Raw genomic sequence first — 21510 nt, forward strand, 5'->3', positions numbered from 1 at the left:
AAGCACATATATAGGAAGGTCTGATGTAATTATATATAATTGTCTTAGCCTCAAACGGCACCACTGAAGATTTATTTCAATCAGTTGAAGTTGTCCTTCACTTAAATTGAAAAACCTTTCCGTGAAAATGAAACATACTTCAGTCTACTTTGGTTTTTAATATAGGCAGAGGAATAATTTTTTCATAATAAAGTTAACGTATGATAGACATGAAGAGAATGATCAGACTCTGGCATAGGAGTGTGATCTGTCTAGTATTTGTCATTTCTCCAAAGTTACTGCTTTTTACCACAAACAAGCTTGAAAAAGCATTCAATCTGAGGAAGTTTGCAGTCTCAGAAAACTGATGAATGTCCCAATTGCAGCGTTCAGCATAAAAGTATCATTCCACCATGGACCTCAACTACTTTCACTTGTGTCCCAGTATTTCTTGGAATCTTTAATTGATACTGTGCCATTGTCCGAGAAAGTAGCAAGAAACAGAAGACCCGTAGATTAAGCTCAGAAAGGGGGGCTTTTGAATATGTGATTTAGATTCCCTTGGGATTACTGCTGGAAATGAATGCTGCAAGTAAGACGGGGGTTATATTGGTAGAGGAATAGTAAAGTTTTTTCATTTTCCACCTGTTATTCCTTAGTCCCAACTGGATAAAAAATGCAGTTGCATTGTGAGAGAGCCTGCTGAGAGAGGAAAACAGGTAGCAGCAGCACCTTCCCTCTCTGCCCACCGGGGCTTCAGCATGGAGTGATGGTTGCTGACTCTTCTCACATCTTGATTAGAGCCTGCTTTTTTCCCATAGCTTTTTTGATGTGATAGGGCAGTGATTGGCAGTGAGACGCTTGATGTGTTTACCATCTGCTCTTGGTACATGCAAGATGGCCTAAGTTCTGCAACAGGATGAGTTGGTCAGAACAAAAGATAGAGGGTTGTGTTCTCTAAGGTGCATCTCCCAGCAATATGCTGTGTAAATCTCCCTGCAGATTTAGGGGGATAGACAGAATGACTCTTCAGGGACAAAGAGGACTTTTTGCTCAAAGGAAGAGCACAGTGAAAGCACAAATCTCTACAGAACTTGAGTGGTCCCTTGGAAAACATCACTAACTTTTCAGGAATGAGAGAATGCATCTTTGAAGAGAAGAGGGGAGAGCTGTTTAGTTTTAGATTTGTTGGTTCCTAGATTTAGAGAGGGATTCTCTTGTTGTAGTTCCATATGTAAATAGGAGGGCACATTGATGCATGAGTGTTTATAATCCCATTTCTGGGGTAAGATGTATTGGTTTTGCTATGAAATAGCTTGTTTTTAGTATATGTGGCTTGTGGTGAAAAGGATATATTGTAGAAAATAGATATAGTTTTGAAGTATCTCTGTTGGATTCTAAAATTCAGCAAAGTGGAAACATCCACAGTGTCTGAGAGAGGTATTGCAGATTACTGAGACTGCAAAAATGGAGTATAAATAAGCAGACAACAAAATAGCAAAGGCAGTAAGTCACAGAGTGCATTGACCACAGCACTTAATTTAATTACTCCACTCACTGAATATTTACAATTTGTGTTAAGCTATTGCACAGGACTACCAAAATCATAGCAAGCAACTAATCTTTTTGCGTGATGTAGAAGGTATAAGGAATAGCTGAATATGCATTAGTAGGGCCATAATTAGCTCTGTTTCTATTTTTTGTTTAATGAGGTGGTGTTTTGGCAGTTGGCATCTCATGAAGTTCTGTAAAAATATTTATTAGTGCAATCTATTTATGAGTCTTGAGTGTAGCAATTAATAGTAAAGCCAAAATCTGCTGCGTATAGTGTTTTGATTTTTCATCTTGTTTGTGGTTTTGGTTATAATGATGTAATTTTTCACTAGATTTTGTATATTCCATTTCAGAAGCATTTTATGAGTGATGGTCAAAGAGAGGAAAGTTAAAGCTTGAGGAATAATACTTTAATGCTGCTTGCTTTCTTAGTATTACTGTTTATGTCCATATTGATTGCTGTATGATTTAGACTTCACTGATGGGGGAAATATTTAAGCCTCAAAAATTAACTATAGAAGGAAGCAACAGTAGAGGTAAAACATTGTGTCATCCTGGCCTAAGAGGAAATGTAAATTCCAGACTCACTGTCCCCTGTGAAATTTAAGCTTGAAGGTATATTTGTCTGTGGACTGCTGTCTTGAATGTCTCAGCTTATCCTAACAGTGTGGCAGGAGAGCAAACAGAAGAGGCATGCTTTTAAAGTACAACAGGGCTCACTGATACAGTAAATGGAGTTTGCTCAGTTCTGGTTTGAACAGTGTAATATTTAACCAGCCTCTAAAAATATAAACAAATGAATTTACCTGCTATAATACTGCAGGACCCCAAGTCATAGAGAAGGTCTATAGGTTGAAATCAGTGCTTTACGCTGCAGTTGTAAATACATATTGAGCCACTGAATTCTGTGAGTGAAATACAGCCCTTGCAATGGCCTAGGTAATGAAGCAGTTATATTCTGTAGGAAGGATGTCTCTTGCTATTGTTCTCCCTCTTGAGGCAATGATTTTCTGAGGAGAATGTGTCAAATAGGCCACATTTTCAACTTGGGACAAACTGTGGAACATGAGGTGTTGCACAGAGATGCATGATTACTACCCCCATACAACATTTATTTCTTTTTATAGGATAGCCCCTTTATAGTTTTTAGGATGGGCCTGTGACATTTTCCTAAATAAAGTATGATCAGTGACAGGCCACTTGTAATAAATATCTAGCTCTGTGCTGCTTCTTTTTCTTACAACTTCTGTGCTACAAGGATGATGCTGGGAAGGGGAATTGTGTGTCACACTGTCCCCTTGGGGTCTGTCAAAGAAGGTAGGAATGACTTTGTTCTTTCCAAAGGACAGGACTAGGAGTGGCATGGGCAGTGAAGATGCTTATTGTTGTGTCATCATTGTACCTATTCTAGTTGGAACAGTACAGTTCAAAAATCACAGGATGTAGCTAAGGGTGAGTATTTTTAAATGGTATTACTCCTAGCTCAGGCTCTCTCCGTTCAGAATATGTTCAGAAGATGAACATCCTGCATTAGATCCAGCCTGTTTGATTTGCAAGACGTGCTGTGAGGTTTATGTACTCTCTCAGTTCCCTGAGCAATGCCCATTGACTATGGCAAGTTGTTGTCCTTTGATTGGGAGGAGCTGTGAGTTTGCAGTGAGAGACTGTGGTTTGACAGAGTGAAGTATTGCTGAATTAATAAAGGAGGACTGAAAATCTCATGAGTATCATCTTTTCTCCTCCCTTTTTTCAAGATATGTTTTCAAGATATCTGCTGTTGGGCGTTTATTAGTAGATATATTTTTAAGATGTCTTCAGGTCAGAGGGAAAAAGAGAAGCTTCAGGAAGGACCATCTGTGATGTATAAACCCAGCCTTGGATGTCAAATTTAAACACAAGATTTATTACCTACAGCTGAGGGTTGCTTAGTATCCTAGTTTGAAGCTTTAATTTTGCTTAAGTTTATTTACCAGGTTTATGATAGGATATATTGTTTTGACCTTTCGTTTTTTTGGTCTATTTTTTTCTTTTTTTTTTTTTTTTCCATTTGGAAAACCCCAAATTCAGCAAGTTCTAGTGTGGCCTCTACAATGCTGTGTCTGAAGTTAGTTTTCCCTTTTATCTTTTCTTCCTTCCTATCTAAACATAACTGTTGACATTAAGTGCATCTGCATCCTCTTGTGGTATTATGCTCTGCTGAGTAAGGACAATTTTAGTACCAATGTGACATAACCCATTAGATTTTCTCTGCTTTTATTAATCTAATTTTAAAGGTTCATTCTGAGTCCTGTTGGCTTAGCTGGTGCTTGCTTGAATCATGTTGTTCTACCATTCCCTGAGGAGAAGTTTGAAAGCTGACTTTGTCCAATCACTTACATGGTTCCTAACCTATCCATGTTGTTGAGACCTAGCTCTGTTGCAGCATGATCCAGTGGGTCCTTTCCAGGAAGAGAAATGTATTGATTTAGTATATATTTGTGTGAATAGTACTCAACAAGGGCAGACTTCCACTGTACATAAACCATAGTTTTTTCCATGGCTGTGCCTTAACTCTGTGTTCCTGTGCCAGCATTCAGAGCATGGGGCGGCCGTGAACCTCCCCCAGCTCCCTCTTGTGCCTCTCACAAGATTGTCTCCTGGCTCTTTATGAACTGCATCAGCGTTTGGCTGATTTTGAAATTTCTCTGTAGTTTAATTTCTTGTTTCACTGCTATCTGTATTTAAAAAAAAAAAGGAAAGAAAAATGCTGGAGCTTGGTGGGGAGAGCAGACAGTTATGGGACAAGAGAGTTCTTGACATCAAAACTAGAAGGTGAAGATGTGTAGCCATTTGCTAGAGGGTACTTACTTCCTGTCAGTGCAGAAAGAACCATGTCTTGCAGAATATACCACCTAAGGAGTCTTTCTGCTGTGCCTTTTGCAATCGGACATCTCTATCTTGTATTGGCCTTATTAGCCACCAGCGTGCTTGTAACAAATGTGGATAGAGCCTTTCCCAAATCCGTTCGTCAAGCCTAGCCATGATGATGATGATTACTTACTTCCTGTTAATTATCTGATTTTTCAGATGCTGAAACTACAGCCCTCTCTCCACTCTTGTCTATCACTCTTGTCTTTGTCTTGAAAGATGATTCAAAATCCCTGTCTTCAAATAGCAAGTGAGATGTGAGGGAGGCTTACCTGTTATATGACTCAGGACACATGAGCCCCCAGACACTTGCTATTTGAAGCATTCTTTAACCTGAACACGTGGGGTTCATCCATACCTTGAGCAGAAGCTGCACTGCCTTCTCCTCCTTTCAGAGCAGTGCCATTACGACAGTGCAGTGACTGTTCATAGTTGTTTAGCTGTAGATTGTGCTTGGCTTCCCACTTAATCCTGGGATTATGCTGTTACTGAATGGAGGAACAATGTATGTATTTGAGAATGGACATTCAGGAATGATCCTTCTTGAGCTAAGTTACTGTTTACCTCCAAGAATCCAGTGTGGCTTCTGTTCTGTATCCCAAAAAAGAAATGCTAAGCATGCTTCCAGTAACTAAGGACTTGCCTGAGTTTACAGCACTCAGTGTCTTTAGCATTACATCTACATTGACTCTGGAGTAATTCACTGAATCTATTATTTAGCATGGCTGCTTTTCTGGGCTTGGATATTCTCAGAATAGGAAAAAAACCCCCACCATGGTTATTTAAGGTAGCATACCACTGAAGTGTAAAATATGCTGAATCTCATATTTATCTACAGGCTGCTTTACATCGACCTAAGTATGTATGTGTCAACTTTCCACGAGCTTTTCCATAAAAAGTTCTGTCTTGAAGACAAGACAGTGAGCAGGTGAAACATCCTAGACAAGTCCACAAAGAGAGATTCCAACCTTTCCTCCAGAATGCAGTAAAGCAGCAGTTAGACACCCCTTTCATCCTCTGAAATCTGAGTTGTGACCTGGTGCTTCTCACATGCCCAGTGGTTTGGAAAAACTTTCTGAACTGGGGAAAGGGATTTATTTTTTCCTTGTTCATTTTTTTCCTCCAAAGATTGGGTTCATTGTCTTCATCTGACTCTTTGTTTCTTCAGAGACATCAGAGGAAGTATGGTGGGTTGACCACAGCCAACAGCTATGCTCCAGCCAGCCACTTGGTACCCCATAGGAGAGAGAACAGGGGGAGCAAAAGCAAGAAAACTTAGGAATAAAGACAGTTTGATAAGTGAACGAAAGAGGAAAAATAAGAGGCAACACAAAGACAATCATTCACCACCTACTACAAGTACATCAATGTCCAGCCAGTCTCCAAGCAACGGCAACCTCCTACACCAACACCCCCGAAGCCCACTCTATTTTATTGCTGAGCAGGAGGTCATATGGCACGGAATACCCCTTTACTCAGCTTGGCTCAGCTGTTGTGTCCCCCCCCCAGCTTCTTGCCCACCCCTGGTCTACTTGGGGGATAGAATAGGGGTGCAGGTATAGCTGTGCAATAGCCAAAACACTGGTGTGTTATTAGTGCAGTTTTAGTCACAAATATAAAATAACAGCACCATGTGGGCTGCTGGGAAGAAAACTGACTCCATCTCAACCAGACCTAGTACAGGACAGGGCCTGAAAGCCAACTGTAATGATCGTAGATTAATTGAAATGTTTCTGTTCAGAAAAATAAATCTGTGAAGCCTAAGAAATTCTTGTTTACTTGAACCAGTGCCACATAAAATTCATGCTGTTTCTGAATGGCAGTGTGTGAACTGGAGAAGAGTTTTCCTCTTCCCCATTAGTACTGTATAATTTCTCAGGCTGATGGTGCTTAGAGACAGCAACCCTTCACATACATGTGTGTTGGCTGCTTCTTTAAGGTTGATGTTCCTCTCACTAAACTTAAAAAGCTGGAATGCAGCTTCTGTGTCAGAGCCCTAAGTTTGGGTTATAACCATGTAAACTTGGTATCTGGACTTAAATGGGTCCCACTGAAGATCTATCCGTGCTGTTCTGAGAGTTCAGAGAGTGATTCAGCTAATCAAATGTAGATGTCTGCTCTTGGAGTGAGGAGTGGCTCTCAAGGCTTTGCTCATTTTAGTGACTTGATTTCCATCAATTGACCATGTTGATTTCTAACATCAGGTCCTTGAATATAAATTCAGATACAAGGCTCAAGCCTGGGGGCTGAAATCAGGAGGCTGCATCTGGAGCTGTTTGAAATACCCCCCGGGTATTTTGTTTTGATTTACCTTCAGCTGTCAGGCCAGAGGGACCCAGTTCTCCCATAAGTTGTGCATCAACATAGGTATCTGCCAACTCTGCAGGTGTCTAACATACCCATGAATGTCTGAAATGGCACTTAGTGTCTGGGCAGCTGAACAGACCCCCCCAGTGGAGCCTAAAATACCCACAAGTGTGATAATGCAGGTTCTTTTTATAGCAAATACAAAGAAATAAGTTCCATTATTTCAAATAAATGTATATTTTTGTGTCCTGCAAGTACCTTCTTGTCTGCATTGAATATGAGAGTTGACTAGATGAAGAGGTCATCAAAACTGAGACATTTGAAGTGAGGTGAACATTTCTACAAAGTCACATGTCCTTCTACAGATAGTCACGGAGTTTATTTGGTCTTTTTAAACTTTCTGTCTAAGAGTATCACGTATTTTTATACATAGTTTAACAGCTGGAATACATATTCCCTTTTTATTTGTAAGGCACATTGACATACTTGTCTGTTGCACAGCAACATGTAAGTGCTTTTCATGACAACTGCTTTTCATGATTTCTGAGTAGGAGTGCTGGCTCCTGTATTTTCCAGATGAAAGTTGAGATGATGCCCTTATTTATAGACTGTAAAGGAAAAGGGACAAGGAAACTTTGGAGTAATATTCAGAACTCTTATGCAGAGTATACAGAAGGTTAATTATTAATGCATTTACATTAATGTATTATTTATTGTTTTATCATCTTTATAGATTCAGAAATATCCACTGTCTTGCACACAAGGGGATAGATAAGCTATGTTGACCTACTGGGTCCTTTATGCTTCCAGTTTATGTGGCCTGGTGCAAGGCTATACCAGTGGAACTGTTGGAGCAAGTGTCAGATACAGGCTTGCTCTAAGGGAAATAGTTTGTGGCAGGTTGCTGTCTGGAGCAGTGTCATTTGAGATAGTGGTTCTAGGGGCTACAGAACCAACTCCCTGGATGACATGTGCAGGAATGCTCATCAGTGCAGTTTTTTAAATATTTCATACTGTTTATGAAGGTCTAAAATACAAAGAGAAGGATGGCAAGGAAGTAAAGCAGCACAAAGAGAAACTAGTGGAATATTTTATGAAGATTATTCACCCTTGAATAAGCAGTTCTTATAAAGGGATAATTTATCACATTGAATGTTCTTCCTTTCAGACAAGGAGTATTGCAAAGTGATATTTCCATATGAAGCACAGAATGATGATGAGCTCACAATCCGAGAAGGCGATGTCGTCACACTTATCAGTAAGGTAAAAGCAATATTTTTCTCCTATAAGCAGGGATAAAGCTTTTAAAATTGGCATCACTTAATTGCCATAAAATTCCTGTTTGTGCTTTTGACAGTGTTGTTCCTAAAGCGTTGCTGGTTTGACAGTGAAACATTACTCAGACTTCAGAGAGCCCTACATCTCCCTTCCTCTTGTGCTTTAGAGCCTTACCTTGATAATGTTTAGTGAAGAACAGCCGATGTGTACTCCTGAGTTTATAAATTTATACAATTAATTTTAATTTGAATCTGCTGGCAGGTCTACATAAATTGTAAATAGCTCCCTGTAACAAACACAATGGCTTAGAGAATAAATTGGAAGAATCAAGAAAGCAGCAGCTTTGAAAATATCTCTTAGATGTGTGAGTTATTTTTCCTGTAGGAATTATGAATTAGATTTTTTGGGTTATATTGAGATAATGTTCCTAAATTAACTTAATGAATTAAGCCCTTATTTAAAATATAACCACCCTTAACACTATGGTAAAGCAGAAAAAGATGGTAAAACATAAATTAAATAATTTTAGATCTGTGTTTTTTCTTTAAAATTATTTGAAGTTACTCAAGATTTGAAATGAAAAACCAGTGCCAGGATTTATACAAAATCTTAAAAAACCACAGAGTGACATGGTGAGTAAACAGTTGGTTTTCTTTTAGAAGGGCTGTGCACCATGTTATAAAGAAGTGATTATAGTTTAGGTGCACTTAATTTCTTGCTCATGTTTAAAGACTTTACAGTTTGTTTAAAAGTTTTTGATTGCTGGGCATAAATATTTTTTGGGAAAAAAATTATATAAACTAGAAAAGGCTGTGGATTTTGCATGAGGAGGATGAATTGTAATGATGTGCACAGTAGCGCTGCTGTTTGTGCTTATATGAAAGTAAAATAATTAATTCTATAATTGATAAGTTTCATAAGAAATTATTTGACTGACCAATTTGGCACCTGGGTGGAAAAAACCCAAAACCTTGAGAAGTACATCTGAGGGAGTGTTTGCCATATACTAAGCCATTTTCAGTCTTAGAGGCCATCTTCTTTGTCCTGAACGATATGCTTTGTAACCAAAGAAAAATAACCAGACATTTGGTAGGAAAAGAAACTGCAAATTTAAAAATAATTTGTTTACATTAAATGTCCTTTAATGACTTGCCTGCAGTGACTTTTTTTTTAGCTTGTTTGTAAAACTGTTTCACTTTGCCTGATTTAGAATGCTCTCATGTGAGTATTTAACAGTGTCTCTGATCATGGAAATGGCTTTTAAGATGTTGCTCCTGTCCACTTTATGCTTTGTTGACCATGTTGATTTAACTCCCTGAGATGGCTGGTCTCCAGGTGGAGCTGTGTTCTTCAGTATGCATAGATAGAGACACATACTTTACTGGGGTATCAGTGTGAGATTTCATTTGCTTGCTTTTCCCTGTTTTTTTCTTCCCGTTGCCTCTGCCCCCACAGTGGAAGGATGTTGGTCTTTCATAATAACAGAGCTGATGATTTGAGTGGATTGATCAGTTTTCCCAACCGCGTGTGAGAAGTTTGTCAGTAAATGTACTATTCTCTAGTATGTTGTCCTGTCCTTCTACTCTCCAGCCTGATTATATCAAGCCATTGAAGACATTTTATTTAGTTTTCTTCTTTTTTTCTGTGGCATGCCACATGTCTGTGAACAATTACATAAACCCATGCCTTTAGAGCATGGGGGATCTCAGTGCACAAAAGCTTGGGGTTTCTCGGTGAATACCTTTTTATGCTGTGTCTGAACTGATCTGAGCTACTGAAGAAACAGGGCTTAACAAGCAGTCACTTTTCAGTTCCTATTGTGCTGTGGGGTTTTTTCATCTTTTTTTAACGCACAGTTAAAAAAATAAAATTCCAGTGATGTGGAGCCAGATCTTTTCTGTAGAGTTCAGAAAACAGTGGGGTCTTCTTCATGCTCTACCACCTAGTGTAGTAACTTTATTTTAATCCAGGTCTTCTGAAGCAGGTGCATGTTGTCGTTTTTCTGTTAGTCAGCAATAACAAAGTGAGCCTCTCCTTTCTGCCCATTAATGGCTTCTGCTAGACAGTTGCCTTTTACCTGGAGTTGAAATCACCACGCTTAGAGAGTCCTTTTCAGGGCCAGTTAGTGAGCCATGCTGACTAGGAGGCATTAAATGGAAACATATGGAATACTTCAGAAACTATTACCATAGTTTTGCTTTGCCATCAGATTAGAGAGTTTCTTTTAATCTATTTGTAATAAATTGTTTTGCAGGGTTTGCTTTCTATGCTGGAAAGCATTTATTCTTTCCAATTACCTAGACCCAAGGAGCAAAGATTGTTACTTTTAAGGAAACAGATGAGTCTCATAGTACTTCCCACGACCATGGATGGATTATCATTGTAAAATAGTGTATTTTGTTGAAATCGCTAAAACCAAAAAGTTATATAGATTCTCAGTATAAAACGTGCATCACTAGACTAATCTGTTTTCTCACATCAGATCCATAGGAATGTTGAAGGCTCACAATTTTAACTTATGCTGAATTTGCATTTAATTGAAAACAACAGCAATGGTCAGAATGTGTGTAAGTGGCTAAAGTAATGCGTGAGTAACACAAGAATGGAAAACTCATGAAAATAATGTAAAAACTATTACAATGATTTTAAAAGCATGAAGATAAAATAGCATTTGATGAGTGCTAAGAGGAACAGGGATGACTTAAATGAGCTAAATGGGAAGTTACTAGGAGAGCCCATGTATATGTGCACACGTGAGAATATATGTATGAGGAAGCTGTTAGTCTGGTATTCATCTTAAAATGCTAAGATTTAATTTTGTGGAAAGAATTACAGAGGAGTAGAATCAGTAAATGCAGAATTCAAAATCACCATTTTAACAGTTTCTCACAGATATAAGGGATAAGAATACATCAGATTTCTCTCTTTTATTCAGTTAAATTAGTTTAAAAATCCCTTTGTCAAAATCATCAAGCATCTATCTAATATAAAAAACAAATCAATATTTTTTTTATCATGGCCTTTGCAGAATTCAAGTTCTTATTCTGTTTTGATGGATGTTGAGATCTTGAATCACAAGCCCATCAGACCTTTCCTAAAGACCTCTGTGATAAGGGAATTTGAATATCTCAGGGTTTTATGAAATAACCAAAGAATACATTGAACAGATTTGCTGAATCCCAAGTGATGTCCCTAATCACATGGAGAATGTGCTTGTAAGGTGTATTTAAGGTGCTGAAGTGAGTCAGTAGAGGCTCATCACTTACAGGTCAGAATGGTTTGTATTTTGAGAGCTATAAGGGGAAGGATAGCATTATGCAAGACTGATAGCCAAAAATAATTTACAGTTATTTGGAAAATATACACTGAGAGTCCAAACATATGTTGTTTCCTCATAGGTTAAAATTTACCTAAAAGACTGAAGAAATAAATGTATTTACATAAATGTATTCCCAAAATTTCTGGGAAAGGTTTTTCTCTCCTTCTTTTCCTCAGTGAAGCAAATATCCTTGTAGTACCTAGAAAAGTTTTTATTTATTAATAATTGGAAATAAAAGTGGAGAAATTTTATTCCTCTAATTCCTTCATGCAAAATATTTCTGAAAGACTAGAAAACATTGCTCAGAATTGTAAGGGAAGGTAAAAACTTCATCTTCAAGGCAACAAACTACTATATCTGGTGCCTTTGCTTTACAAAAAAAGGAGTCTAAGAAAAATACACCTTTGGAAGACAGAGAACAAAATGCAAAATACAGTAACTTTACTTGTACAGTTAAGGTGCTTGTTGTGCAATTTTATTGTAAGGCATGTTCATAAGCTGAAAATATATGAATGGCAAATGGCCACGAGATTGACCCTGAAGTTTGTTTTTGTATTGTCAAACATTTCAGTTCCTTAGGTAATTTTTTTAGTGCCTTCAAAATATTCCTGACAGCATTTGGATAAGGGCAAGAACACTGGTAATGACTGCACCACGCAGCTGAAGGAGCATGGCAAACAGATGTTTTATCATGCTCAAATATTCATTTTGGAGATTGTATTTGTAATAAATAGAGTTGCTTCTAAGCAACAGAAGATTCACATGACATTTTCAACTATCATCATGAAAATCTTACAGGATTCTTCATTCCAGCACTTTTAGACATAGCTACTGTAAGCTACTTTCCAGTTTTAATAAAGAGTTTTTATGTAAACACCGGAAATGTATTAATAGCTCTGATAAATTATGACAAAATACATAGGATTCTGAAGATTTCACTGGCACACAGAAAATGACCTGTGTGAGGAATCGATAGTAATAGCTAAATAATTTCAAAGCAAATACATCGAGCACACACTGGCTGCCGTGCACTCATTTGAAAGCGGTTTCACTTGCAACAGTGTGCAGGATTTCATTGCACTGCATCAATCTCCCTGAGCTCTAGGCAGTAAAGGCCACTTTGTTCCCAGGAATTAAAATGGTCTGGATAAATAAAATTAACTACTTACAGATTTGAAAAGCTGACAGTAGTATGAGGGTGTCCTCATATGAACCCTTATTATGAGAGGTAGTGAAGGGCACTGATATCAGTGGCAATTCTGCTAATTCTGAATTTACAGGATGATTTAGCTGATGCTATTCAAATAGTGCTGGGAAAGTTAATGCATTGGTACCATGAAAAACACAACAGGGTAATGCCTGTTGCCAGTTAAAACCTTACATGACATCTTATCTGGTCTAATGACAATCCAGATATTCAATGGCAATCCAGTTTGTAATGCCTAATTCTGTGTTGGGGAAAAAAGAGCCATAAACCTAGTTTCTTAAAATAAGCATAATGGCAATCAGTTTTTGCAAAGCTCATATTTGCTTTTGGTGTTATTGTTGATAATTTACTTTACTTTGAGATTTGCAAGTTTTGTGGTTCAAAAAGCTGTACATTTAGTGAGTCCCTGCCCTGAAACATATGCAGTCAAGTGATAAGACAGATAAGTACGTACAGGTGAGTAGAAGGGTATAAGGAAACAATTAAATGAGATTCAGTCCTGATAATCTCTTTCATCATGTCCTGCTTCCACTGTTGCAATGGCTGCTCTGTGCATTTGTCTGTGTTAGAGTGTGGAATCTGTCATTATGTGGAGTGCCTAATATAATCCAATCCTTAGGGTAGTCATGAGGCGGTTAATTTAACCCTGACTGTGTTTGTAGACACTTACTGGAGTATGGCCCGTTTGCCAAAACAATTGTACTGTTTTTCTCTCTCACAACATCTTTAAATGCTCATCCTGGTGCAGGAGGTAATGGTCCAGAGCACTTTCTTGAGCTTAGGTTCGCCAAGGTGAACTCAGCTGGGTAGGACTGTGAAGGAAAACAGCTGCTCTGATGGATGCAGGAGGCTCCTAAAGGGATGAAATTAGTAAGTGCTATGTACAAGAATCTTGCCAGTGACTTGAGGCCGTGAGCAGGGGAAGGAGTAAGAACTGGATGGTGTGATAGAGGAGGACACTAGCTGATACTCAGTCGAACATTTCGACATGGTGTAGAGTCTCTAGGGTAGAAATCTTTCTGTTGCCAGGAATCATTTCTATGGGGTTTAGTTCACTGATGGATTTTTCTGTACGCTTTTAATTGCAAACAGCAAACACATATTTTACAAACCTTGGTTATAGAAATATGTGAAGGAATTAGAAGACTTCAAGTTTTTAAGTACGAGCTAATAGGTAGGTAGTATCACTAATTCTTTCTTATTAAGATGAAATTTTTGATGTTTTCCCCTCTGTGGATTAAAAAAAAAGAGTGATAATATTTGGGTCTTTAAAATACATCTAATTGGGTTAGAAAACAGAAATTTTCAGAGTAGAAATAGGGTAGCTTAAGATTGTGACTTATAAAGTTTAAGGTTGTCTCTTTCTTCCTATGAAAGAAGGGAAGAAGTTAGTGATATTTCATGATAGTCAGGTTATTTTTGCTTTTCCTTGATTGACAGCTAAAATCAAACTTTTAACTAATTTTTAGAAAACAGTTTATTAATATAACTGTGCAAAAAATTTAGGTTATTCAGGGGAAAATATGATCTGGTTTTATAAAATATAAAAATGGCTTTCTGTCAGAGCAACACCGTGGAGTTTTGTTACACAAAATATTTGGTCATGCAAATACCGCTCTTTAGGGTTTTAATTCAAGATATTTTGAGGATTTGCAGCAACCCTGCATACAGAAACTGAAAGGAATACAGTAAATAAACACAAAACAATGCCCAGCTTTAAGAAGGCTTTTATGATAGCCATAAGAAAGCTCTTACGATGTTTTGTGTTTAAATAATAGCATGGAAGCAATAACAGCACTTACTACTTGCTTCTGGAAATGAATAGGTATTTCCCTCAGAAAGAACAATACCATAAAGGCTCTCAGTGCATGCCCGTTTCTCTCCTGAGATAACCATGAATTACTCAACACATCATTGACCAGACCTAATGGCCCTGCCTAATCTGCTTTCTGTGTGCTTGCCCCCTACCCTGTGTTACGCTCGCTTGGCGCCGGTTTTTCGCCCAAGACATCCCTCCTCCTTAGCTGATGGAGAAACCTGCTTGTGGCCACGCTGCTGATTTCATACAAGAAATTATTTTGCAAAGTGTGCATACTGAGGGTGCAGTTTTACATGATGGATGGTAGGTGGCTGCTGAAAGGGATGGTTCTGCTCCTGCCCTTTTGCTTTGCATCTGGCAGCCTTGGCCATGGAACACGCAGGGGCACATGAGCAGGGAAGGGTGATAGGAGGAGTGGGACTGTCCCAGCAGCTTGCCAATAGGCTGGCATAGCAGTAGGGTTGCTTTTCCCTGGCCTGAAGCTTTCCTCTGTATGTTTTGACCTAATAGGAATGAGAAGATTTGTATTCTTTCTGGGTTTCAAGCAATGGTGCCATGCAGAATGGTAGCTGGAGTAGGTCCTGCAGAACAAGACCCATGCTGCTAATGAGTGCAGCAAGTGCATGGAATAAAACTTGTGTCATTGCACAGAAGCATGAGTGTTTCCTCAAATAAGTGATATAAACAGTTTTATAAAACTTGTGGGGACACCGATGATCAAATAAATAAATATGTCCATTTTCTAAAATGATTCAATATATTCAGTAAGTTAGGGGAAACAGACTGTAATTCCTCTTGCTTGAACCTTGTCCTTGGCCAAGACTTCTAAATGTTTATAAATAATTTTTTAGCACTTATTCATATCTTGCAGCATTTCTTTGCTGCTGTGATTAGCAAGGGGGTATTAAGTAAGGTCCGTGTAGAGATAAAGCCTGACAATATGTTTAATAGGGTACCAGGTGCAGCTTACTTTTCACTGGTATCTTTAGAAACATGACTGCAACACTACTGTTTGAGCTGAGCACTTAAATAAACTGTGAAGCCTGTGATTAGTCCGGGGCAGAAGGGAACAGCCCAGCACTTCAATGTTATTCTTGTTAGTATATTTATAATATTATTTTTTTAAAGTACGCACTACAGTTCTCTTTTCCTGTTCTTGTTATCACCAGTTGTGGTGCTACAGCAATGCCTTCAGAAAAAGGGATTCTGTTCTTCATGTCCCAAATTTAAATTTTGACAAATGGGTGTTCAAGCCAGGCTGTGTTTGGGAAGTGGCAGGATCCCCCATGCACACAATGCTTCCAGATTTGCATAATTTGAAACGCATTAGGTTTATTTGTAAGTATGTTTAATACAGCCAAGCTAATCTGAAAAGGTGACATATTTTGAGATAAAAAGAGAAAGATTTCTTTTTCTGCCCCATGCTTACAAGAGATATTGCTGAAATGCTGAGGCATCTGGAAAACTGTGATTATTGTTCACAATGTGGTCTTTAGACTCACTGCTTAGCTTCATCCTTTCTTTTATTCTGAATGTTGGGTTCACCTGCTGATTTGATGGCATTATCTGAAGTCCAACCTTTTCAGGGTAGGGAGAGCTATTTGAAGGGAAAGTAAAAATGCACATACAGTGCCAAGTAATTAGTAATTGTAATTAGGACCCTGGTCCTAAGATATCTGTGATCTAAGTATTAATAGCATTAAATAATCCTTGAAATGTTTTGTTCTAGGTTTTTATAATCTTTTTAAATACAGAAAATGTAATTACATAAATATTTTATCTTCGCTCATCAGAGGCATAAATTATGTCTGTTACTACCACCGCCTTTCATGTTTGTGTTGGCTAATTTAGTTTTAATTTGAGTATTGGAGTGTTACAGTTTTATGATGTGGAACATATTTACTTCGCCATGAATTCTGCTGACTGAACATTGCAAATTAAGTGAATCCCCAGAAGAGATTGTTTTGTTCAATAAGCAACTTAATTCTTCCTGTTTGTACAAATATTTCATCAAAGCTTTTTAGCTTCATTACTGATTAAACTATTTAATCACAGAATGTAAAGTCAAAAGGTTAGATCTAGCCTGAAAGAGATTTAAAAGAAAAAATACGTCTGGTCTGCTAGATCCTCTGGTCTAACATCCTGGGTATTGCAGGTCATTCATTATTTTCAGCCAGTTTCTTTTTTGCAGGGTCCAGTAATGGGCCAATTTTTGAACAGACTGTGTCTTCTGGAGAGGTGTCTTCTTGTTGTGCCTGCCAGTAAAAAACACTGCCTGGAAAGAGTAGTGTAACCACAGCTGAAAATTTCTGACAATCTCTCCCGTTTCCTTCCATGCAATGTTGACATGGGAATTTCTTAGTAGAGCCTTGGAGCTTATAGGTAAATAAAAATCTCCCTGTTTGACTCCTTAAGCATTAAAAGATGCAACTGGCATTATCAGATGTAAGGTTCCCTATGGCTTGGGCATGAGAACTGTCAGTAGCAGGGAAAGATCCATGCAGGACTTTAGGCTTTTGGGACACTTTGAGGATCTGAGCAGGATAAATCCCTGGGTTAGGAGCCAAACAGAGCCAAACATGAAGGTCTCCTCTCATACTTTTCTGTCAGTATTTCAAAATCTATGCATATTTGCAAGAAGTATGTAAAGGGAAAACTGATGTTCTCCAGGACTGCCTCAGAAGATGACTTTATTGTCTATTGGACTGTCTCTTTTATGTAAATGATCTTGGATTAGGTAGTTGTTGAGAGATTCATTCTGTCTTATTGCCAGATTTTAAAATCATGTTTCTGCCAAGGAGTACTTGATTACTAACAAGATGCTCTAAACCATAGCCATTTTTCTCAAAAGAATTTAACAAATTCTGCACTGTACTGTAAGGTCCTACCTAATCCCAGTAATTGAGCTTAGTAAGTAACAAAGCTTGGTTGTTTGGAGGAGTCCTAGGTAGCACAATGTGAGTCTAATGTAAGCCTCTAGAGAGATGCTTTCTTTCATTCATAGGTATTTTACCAAGTTTTATGAGAATTTATGAAGATTCTAAAGTGAGTTATTTTCTGACATTTAAAGTAAAATTGGATTTTGAGAATGATCTGTCTTGGTTTCAGCATCATTACACTGAATGTAGTAAGAAATTCTAAATAAACATACTGGAATATTATTAAATTGCTTTTTTCACTCAGCTTTTACATGATTTTGTTGTTTTCCCCAAATGCCAGGGTCATATTAATAAAGATCTGATATGGTTTTAATCATGGTTTGAAAGTCAGGGAGCCTGTCCAGTGGTCTTCTCCAGTGTTTGTGAGAACTGGGATCTCTTGGCCCCCCCCACCACAGTTGAGCCCGGTGGCCCCACGGGTGCTCTGAATGGCAGAGTGCCTGTCCTTCACATTCATCTTTCTGTGAGGCATTTAATCTTCAGATTCAGGTGGCTTTATCTTATATATATATATATATATATGTGTGTGTGTGTGTGTGTGTGTGTGTATGGATGATGTCTTCAAAAGTCCAGTAGGCACATTTGTTTGCATTAATGGTGGTTTGGTTTTTGTTAAATTATGAGGTTGGCTATCAGTTGTTGAAAGACCACTGGAGAGATGCTTACAGTGGGTTAGCATTAATTTAATGGGGGACTGCCAGTGCAGCAGAGCTGACACATGAAAGCTCTCAGTGCCAGTGTAAGAGGTATTCATGGCTTTCTGAATAATACGATTTTACCAGCTCAACATTCTTCTCGATGAGACTCAACTTTAGAAGGGCAGAAGGAAAGTAGAGATTTAATGAATACAACTGCCAACTGGTGGGATTGATTTTTTTTTTTTTTAATTTTGTAAGGAACTGTGCATTCGAATGGAGATTTTCATGAAAATGTGGTATCTTACCAGAAAAAATTTTCATTTTCAAACCCTGCACCATTATGGGGTATCTCAGTACTCTTATTAGGCTGAATTTTGGCATTGTAAATTTAGTTTGCCAATTGTATATTTTAATTTTAGTAATCTGTAAATCTTAAATTAAAAAGGTAATTCTCATAGCCATTTTTTAGAAGATCTCTGTAACTGTGTGCAAGTACATCTACTGGCATGAGCAGAGAACTTACCTAAGCACTTCAAGAGTATGCATATGCTTTTCTGAGGGCCTGCTTGTTCTCGTTCTTGTTCTTCGTTCCTATCCTAGATGTAATGATGAAACCTGTATTAAGAAATGTTTCTGTATCAAAAACTTTTAATCAAAAAGGTGAAAAATCGAGTAGTTATGTGTTGATGTCTAATCTATAGCTTCATATTTTAGCAGTTTTACGAAGTAACATCATGTTCAGAGGACCAGCCTGTGCAGTGATCTGCTCCCTCAGAAAAACAGAAGTCCTATTTACAGATGAGAATATTGGCCTTTTTTAGATATATTTCTTCAAGAGTTTACACAGCTGCAGTTCAAGCCATGGATAGGAGAGAAGATGAATACATGGCTTATTACTCGTTTTGGGACCTTGGGGAATAGAAAAAATCTCTCATTTACTTTTACCAACAAAAGCCGCCTTCTTGCTAGGGGCAGCTTGGAAGGTAGGTTAGGGAAGGGAGAGATTAACTTGGGCCATGGCACTCCCTGAAATAGTCAGTCCTTCCAGAGGTAGCGAGAAATGAGGGAGTGGGTGCTGCCTTGAAGGCCTGGTTGCATTGGAGGAAAAGGCAGGAAACATCTTTGCTCCTAAAATAAATAGAAAGCATGGCTGAAGGAGTGGATGCTTGCCTGGCTGTCAAACTGTTTCTGTGTCTCTTGCAAGCCTTTATTATGCCCCTCATGTGCTGCCAGCTGTGGTGGTGCTGTACCCCATGGAGTAGCTTCATGGGCAGCTCCTGCCAGCCTTGTTCAGCAGATGCTCTCAGGCTTTCTTGTATTTTGGTAAAGCTGCAGAAGTTGCTGAACTGTTGGTAGGTTCCCAGTGGGTATCAGAGGGCTGCTAATGCTCAAGAGAGCAATCTTGAAAGTGCACTTCTTGGTTTCAGTGATGATCTAGATATCAGTCCGCTGGGCTTCTGAACACAGGCAAGAGGAAGTCTATAATGATAACTGAACACACAGCCAAGTTGCTACAGGTTTTTATTTAAGTGATTAAGAACAGTCTCATGCACATAGTAACTTGCCTGTAAGTGGCTTCAAGAAAAAAAGTCTAAAAAATAATGAAGTTAATATAATGCATATTACTTAGAGGAAAACATACACTCTGGAGCATGTCTAACATTTAAATTACAGTAATCTTGCATCTTTTATTGACTCCTAGCAAACTAATGAAAAAAAATAAAAATAGGAGAATTTTATTTTAAATATGTTCACAACCAGAAGTACTGCTTTGCATTTTCAGCAAAAGGGTTGGTTGCCTTCATGTTCCTTTCATCTAGCTCAGGCTTAGAGTGCAAATAGCAGCGTGAGCTAGAAATAGACCCAGCTGTAATAACCAAGCCCTTTTGTTTAAGAGAGAGAGCTTTATATGAAATAAAACCCCCTCTGTCTTTGGGGTATATGAAACTCCTGCCTCCTTGGAGCAGAGGGAAAGGCTGTGAACCTGTGAGCATTTCCAGGAGGAGAGTTAGTCATGTGTGTGTAATGGGGCAATTTGTCATTGCCAAGCTCGTAGGTGGGACACACCTCGGCATGAGAGAGATGTGTCACCTGCTGGGTATGAACTTGAATCTTTTAATTTCATGGTCTTGAATGTGATATCAGCTAGTGAAGTGGAGATCAAGTTAGCAGGGGACTGACTTCTGTGCCTTATCAACCTTGGTTGTCACCTCTTCTACTGCCAAAGAAAACCAGCGTTGGTGTTTGAGTGGAGGGAAGTTTGTGTTCTTGTCTTGTGACCCGCTGTACTCCTACACTGGGGAGATGACTAGGGATAGTGTCTTGTCAGTAGCGTCTCACTTCTAATTACATGAAGAATAATTCTCTCCTTCTTATTCTTTACATCAAGAAAAGGACTGATGTTTTTTAAAGTTCACCTCTGTATACCCTTAAAACTCTCAGCAACATTTTGCCAAAAGCTGCCTGTATTCTGGTTTTCTGGTAGTTGTCAGTTCTCCCACATTTACCATTTCCTGTGACTTAGTAATGAGTTCCAGCTCAGGTTGTACCTTATAATGTGTGCAATTTTTATGTCTTAAAAAGTTTAAATATTCCTTCTCAAAAAATCTTCAACACCTCTGGCTTTCCCATCACTATATTTTGTCCAGTTCTTTGCCCTAATATTTAGCACAAAACACATGTTGGTAGTAAATCCAGTGTATTTGGTTTTGTTATCTCTTATTTGGGAACTGCTGAGTTCCAGGAGGAACTGAGTAGATTGAGGAGTATCATGGAGTGCAAGAAAGAGACAGACAGGCAGCTGGAATCACACCCTGGGGCAGGCCCAACAAGCTGACAGGATGCATGATATGGAGGATTCCCTATCCCCGCTCTGCCTGGCTGAACACAGTGCCTGAAGAGATGGGGGCAGTGGTGGCAAGTTCCTGCCCAGCAGCAGTCACATCTCATCTGTGACTGTCCCACCTTTCCAGGTGCCCCGGCATAATAGGTGTGAGGCTCTCCCAAGTTGGAAGCGATAGGACAGGCAATAGGACAAGAGGAAATGCCTCAAGTTGTGCCAGGGGAGGTTTAGATTGGATATTGGGAAAAATTTCTTCACCAGAAAAGTTGTCAAGCACTGGAACAGGCTATCCAGGGAAGTGGTTGAGTCACCAGACCTGGAGGTACTTAAAAGACATGTATCTGTGGCACTTAGGGACATGGTTTAGTGGTGGACTTGGCAGTGTTGGGTTAAAAGTTGAGCTTGATGATTTTAGAGGTCATTTTCAGCCTTAACAGTTCTATGACTTTACTTCACTGGAAATGAGGATAAAACCAAGATTTGTATTTTAATGAGAAAATGCCAATATTTCCCTTTAAGATTTTTGATTTTTCTATTTCATGAATCTGCTTCTAACTAAACAATCAAAGCAGGCTTGGCAACATGAGCCAGCAGTGGATTTCTCTAAGGTCTTTGACTGCACTGTCACTGCAATGAGTACGTGGGTGTAGTCTCCAAATTAAGCTTTGGTAGGAGCTGATTTTTATAGTAGCTAAATGTTGACCCAGCTACCACCTAGCTT

General features: G+C 38.6%; 1 protein-coding gene across 9 annotated transcripts in view; it reads left to right on the forward strand.

The window, feature by feature from the left end:
* SH3KBP1 (SH3 domain containing kinase binding protein 1) overlaps positions 1–21510 on the forward strand; it is a 217612-nt gene that overhangs the window by 155469 nt on the left and 40633 nt on the right. For all 9 annotated transcript variants that reach the window (XR_003526718.1, XM_027637725.1, XM_027637714.1 and 6 more), the window contains one exon: positions 7916–8010. Coding sequence is in view for 8 of the 9 variants with exons in the window: in XM_027637725.1 (XP_027493526.1) it covers positions 7916–8010 (95 nt within the window). In the remaining variant the exon portion in view is untranslated. The remainder of the gene's footprint in view (positions 1–7915; positions 8011–21510) is intronic.

This window comes from Corapipo altera, unplaced genomic scaffold, assembly GCF_003945725.1.
Source record: "Corapipo altera isolate COAL_440 unplaced genomic scaffold, ASM394572v1 0, whole genome shotgun sequence".
NCBI classification, from domain to species: domain Eukaryota; kingdom Metazoa; phylum Chordata; class Aves; order Passeriformes; family Pipridae; genus Corapipo; species Corapipo altera.